The sequence below is a fragment of the Gavialis gangeticus genome, unplaced genomic scaffold, assembly GCF_001723915.1.
Source record: "Gavialis gangeticus isolate Ggan-Ray unplaced genomic scaffold, GavGan_comp1, whole genome shotgun sequence".
Classification (NCBI taxonomy): domain Eukaryota; kingdom Metazoa; phylum Chordata; order Crocodylia; family Gavialidae; genus Gavialis; species Gavialis gangeticus.
Window position 1 is genome coordinate 38917597 of NW_017729034.1, and position 5280 is coordinate 38922876.

Consider the following 5280-nt stretch of genomic DNA (forward strand, 5'->3'; position numbering starts at 1 on the left):
GGGGGGGGGGGGATCTTTTGCCCCCTGCAGGCAACCAGCAAAAGTCCTGGAACACGGCATTGCCCAGCAGCTGTCATACTGAAAAAGTGACTTCTATGCCCCAAATGTCAGAATTGCAAATATCAGATTCCACATATCACACCAGCTAACAAACTAACACAAACTCCCTATCCTGTCATGCCACCCCTTCCACATACTTAATCAAGTTTGAACTTAAAAACAATTCATAACCTTTGACCCAACTAATGTGCTTGGAAGACCATTCCAAAATGCCACTCTTCTGAAGTTAGAAGTCTTTTAATTTTCAAATCTCTCTTTTTTCAAAGCCTTTTTGCAGCCCTTTGATCTTATACAGGCATTGTTTTTAGCCTAAATACTACTTCTTCCTAATACCTGCCCCAGAAGTATATTTGTAAAAAGTAATCCTATGGATTCTCAATCTGTTCTGTTAAACTAAACAACTCCTGTTATCTTTCCCTTAACCACTTCAGTGGCTCTCTCTGTACCCATTCCAGTTTAAGTTAATCTTTTTTGAACAACCCTTACTAGAACTGTACACTGCATCCTAAATGAGGTCATAACAATACCTTACTTTGTATAAACCAGGGGTAGGCAACGTTTTTTGGCCAGAGTGCTGAAAAAAACTACGTCTACCTTGGAAGGTGCCAGAGTGCTGGCATGCCGGAAAAACAAAATGGAGGGGGGGGGGTTGAGTACATGGCAAGATGCACTGCATATTAGTATATTTAATAATCATAAATGTTGCCTTTGTTGTTGTGTATTCCTTTTTTGTTGAGCATGTTGCAATGAGAGGAGAGAGAGAGAGCAGAGAGAAAACCAGACACGCACACAGAGAACCACGTGCACAAACACAGAGAACCAGAACACACTCAGAACAGACATGTATGGGCACACAGACACACAGAACCAGACAGAGGCAGACAAACACACAGAACCAGCTGCATGGGCACATGGAGCTGGGCTCCTGGGCCACCAGACAAAGTCCAACCCAACAATGCCCTGGTCCCACCAGAGCCCCTGTGCTTCCCCAGGGAGCCAGCCCCCAGGCTGCGGTGCTTCCCCAGAGCCTGCCCATCAGCCCAACCACCCACCCCGCACAGCTAAGCCTGCAAAAGGTGCGGTGCTCCTGGCAAGGAGCAGTGTCAGCCTCATCCCAGTGGTGGGGCTGGGCTCAGAGCAGGTGGGAGTCAGGCAGGCTCAGCTGCAAGCCCTGGGCTCTGTGGTTGGCAGCAGCTACCAGAGTCTGGGCCAGTGGCAGCCAGGAGGCTACAAACAGCTGCTCCAGGCTCCAGCATCAGCTCCATACCAGCAGGTGCACGCGCACCTCAAAGCAGACAGTGGGGATAGGGCCTCAGGCAGCACAGCCCTCCCGCTGTCCACTCTGAGGTGCACATGCAGTTGCCGCCAGCATGGAGCTGATGCCAGGCCTGTGGAGCCTGGCGCAGCTGTTTGCAGCCTGCCCGCTGCACCTGCCCAGAGCCCAGGCTGGCTACAAAAAGCTGCACCAGGCTCCGGAGCCCAGTCATCAGCTCTGTGCCAGCAGCAGGAGAGAAGCCGGGATTGCACTGCCTCAGGCCCCTCCCCCACCGTCTACTCCAACACACACATGCACCTGCCAGTATAGAGCTAATACCGGAGCCGAGAGCAGACATTTGCAGCCTCCTGGCTGCAGCCAGCCCAGGCTCTGGGTAGCTGCTGCCAACCACGGAGCCCTGTATACTTGCAGCAGGACATGCAGCCACGCAGCCACCTGCTGGGAGCAGCCTGGGCTTCATGGCTGGCAGCAGCTGCCTAGAGCAGCAAGCTGGTGGTGGCGTGCTGAGCAAAATGGCCTTGGATACCGTGCTCAGCACACATGCCAGGGGTTGCTGACCCCTGGTATAGACTCTACAAGTCTCTACGGAATACATCTCAGCCTAATATATAGTAGAATAGTGTTAGCTTATTTCCCAGCTACATCATTTTGGTAGGTAGGTTGTGGTCATCCCACAACAGACCATTACACTCAGATCTCTCTCCTTCTCAGTTGTCTCCAATCTATATACTCCCATTTTACAGCTAAAGTCCTTGTTAGCCCCAAGTGTAGAAAGTCACACTTCCTACCACTTACAAATCTTTGTTTCACAAGATTATCTTAAAAATGTTTCCAATAAAATGTTCCATGCACTGTCTGATATCGATTCAGAAGCTTACCAGAGAGGACTACCTCAACAAGGTCTCCTTCATGTATCTCTTCTGCTGATGTAATCCGCTGCAAAATATTTTCCGAGTTCAGGTCATGGCGAAAGAGCAGAATTTTGTCATACATGCCAAAGAAACCACACTCTGGAAACTGTAAAGGAAAGACTTTAAAATTAGTGTATGCCACAATTTGCTAAACAATTAAAGATTTTTGTTTTCTTTTTTTTCCAATATTACTACAGAAGATTTAAGCACTGCATTAGCGCACCAATGATCTGGTTATTACTTAAGCTTGTTTTTCAGAAGCTTGGTCCCAAAACAAAGCACAGGCTGAAAGTGGCAAAAATCCCAAAAAAGGAAAATGTCTAAAACACTGCTGCTACGAGAGCACTTGCCATCAATGACATAAATGGATTAGAAAATAACTTAATTTTGTCACTATAGATGCAGCCAGTGACTGTATAACAAATGCAATCCATTTGAAATAGAAGTAGTATTTCTAGCTCCCAGACCTACATTCTTAAAGTCACCTTAAGTCAATCTTATTCTTGTCAGCTCAGATATCACTACCTGTATTCCTGACCTCACAGATGTTATTCAGGCATATACCTCTGTACAGATGTGAAGACTGCCACTAGAATCTTAGCAACACTTTTGTTGATGTGTAACCCAGAGAAATCTATTGAACTATCCCATGATTTATCAGATAGGCAGGCAGAGGAAGACAAAGATATGACTTAATCTACAAGGAACACACATGCCAAGTAAAGAGTGGCTTTTTCACATTGACACTTTAAACCATAGCTTATTTGGCATTGCCTTGGCAGTATTTTTAAAAGCTGAGCAAAAAGTTGGCAGTCTCTTAAAACAATAAATAAAACAAGTTTTATTTTCTTTTGCCTAAGGCAGGAGTCTGCAATACCTTTTGCAACAGGGACTGCTTTAATGGAGCCTAGCTCATCATAAACCACTTCCAACCTGGTCTGTAATACTGCCACAGCCAAAGCCAGAGCTCAAGCCACTGTTTCTCCCAAGTCCCCTAAACATAGTTGCACTGTACAGGTGAAGTTTCTTTCCCTGCCACCCTCTCCCTGCTTCAGAAACACTGCCAAAGCCCCTCTGTCTCCATGAGATGAATAAAATGGCTCTGCAGGCCAAACCCCTGGCCTGTGCCTTTTGCCTAGTTCACACAGGAGAACTAGAATGGATTCTGAAGTAGTTAATATCTGCCAGTCTACCTCCCCGACCCCACATCAAAACGGAAGTGCAGACTGGATGCAAGCAAAGTATACAGAAGCAGTTGGTCCACGGAAGATGACAGAATACAGAAAGGTCTGCACATAATATAAAACAAGAAACAAAACTATTAATTAATGCAAAGATGGGCTTACAGCATCTTACACAGCCAGTACATACATGCATTACATCTATAACATGTTACAGGCCACATTAAAGTTGTACCTTATGGCACCTAGAACTTTAACATTATTTAGTCAACAGAGACTCTCTGCCAGGATTATTGTACCGACTGATTGTGTCCATACTTTCTGTGCTACTTTGCCCTTCAGTGGTAATCACTTCCTTTTTTCTGATAGCATTTCCCCTAACAATATTACTGTGGTCATGTATATTTCAACCATGTAGGCTATCAACCTTTCCTTTGGATAACCACTGTGTAAAACTGAACATTCAAAAGACTGCCATTGAGTAAACAGTACACAGAGCAGCCACCACATCCCTGAAGTGCCACAAAAAGAGGAAATGTTCTTATTCGGTGTCAACAGATCTCATGCATGCACCAGGCAATAAAAAAAGACCTGTAGGAGAGAGAGTTTACTGGACATTGTCAAATAATCTAATCTACAAAAACTGACTGAGATTATCCACTCCATCTGACAGCCACTGGGGTAAGCATTTACTGTATGATGGAAAAAGGAGAAGAGTGTTTTTTCTTCCTTTCTGATCAGTTTGCATAGGTTCCACAAACAAGCATATTTACTCTCTTATTCTTGACAGTGGCCCTGAGAGCACAGCAATAGAGTAAAAACCATATTTATTTTTATTACAAACTTAAAACACAAGCTGATAGAAAACAAATTACAATAACTGTGGAGAGCCTCCCCCCACTTTTTTCCCATTTGACATTAATTTCCAAGTATTTTCTTTCACGCCTTGCAACTTGACTGCTAACTAAGTAATTTGCAGCACTCATTGCCAGCTTCTTTCTTTTTCTCAGCACAGTCCTCCACAGATGAGTCTTGGTAACTGGCATCTGTCCCTGAATTATCTGGAAATGGCAGTTTTTCCATGAATCTTCTGAATGAGAATGTGTGTCAGAGGAAGGAGATAAAGAGGGTAGGAATGTATGGTCATGGCTTGTGCCTGGAACATCAGAAGAGATTTCACAGCATTATGCTGTATTCAGAACACACACACTGATACACTGTAGTAGTAATATTTCCCATACTTGTCTAACTGAAGTCCTGCCTTTACCTCAAACCACCTCAGTACAGACACCACCACCATGGGTCTGTAATCATATATTAGTTTGTTTTAAGTTGCTTTTGTTCAGAATATTGGTGGTATTTTACCACTGGGCTTCTGGACTTGGTTCTTAAAATCTTGGTTGCTGTGTATTTGTGGGTATTTTTTTTGCTGGCAGAGCCAACTTCTCAGGGTGACCTCATCTGCACTTTCCTTGGCCTTAGAAGCATACTTTGGCTTCCAACATCTTTTGGTACAACTCCAACTCACTACAGCTGCCTGAGAGGAAAATAGGATATGGAAGAATATGCTAGGATAGAAAACATGCTGCTAAGAGCATTAAATCTGTATGATGTCCATGCTTAAATGCTGCAAATAATGGCAATATGTAGTACCTTGTGATTTTAAGATGGCGATCTAAAACTCCAGATTTCATAAATGTATTGTCAAGATTGTTTCTTCAGCAAGCCTGGTATCAATCATATCGGTAACACAATCTTTCTGGTGATTAAGACAACCTAAAGCCAAAGAGCAGATATCTGAAGGGTTGGTTAACCACGGTGATGTCTCATAGATCTGGTTTTCTATACCTTT

The 5280-nt window shown here is 44.1% G+C and overlaps 1 protein-coding gene across 2 annotated transcripts in view; it reads right to left on the minus strand.

Annotated features, from left to right (window-relative positions):
- The window catches only part of PRKD3 (protein kinase D3), a 74206-nt gene that overhangs the window by 43963 nt on the left and 24963 nt on the right, over positions 1-5280 (minus strand). For both annotated transcript variants that reach the window (XM_019526732.1, XM_019526731.1), the window contains exon 2: positions 2215-2353. In XM_019526732.1, the coding sequence (XP_019382277.1) occupies positions 2215-2353 (139 nt within the window). The remainder of the gene's footprint in view (positions 1-2214; positions 2354-5280) is intronic.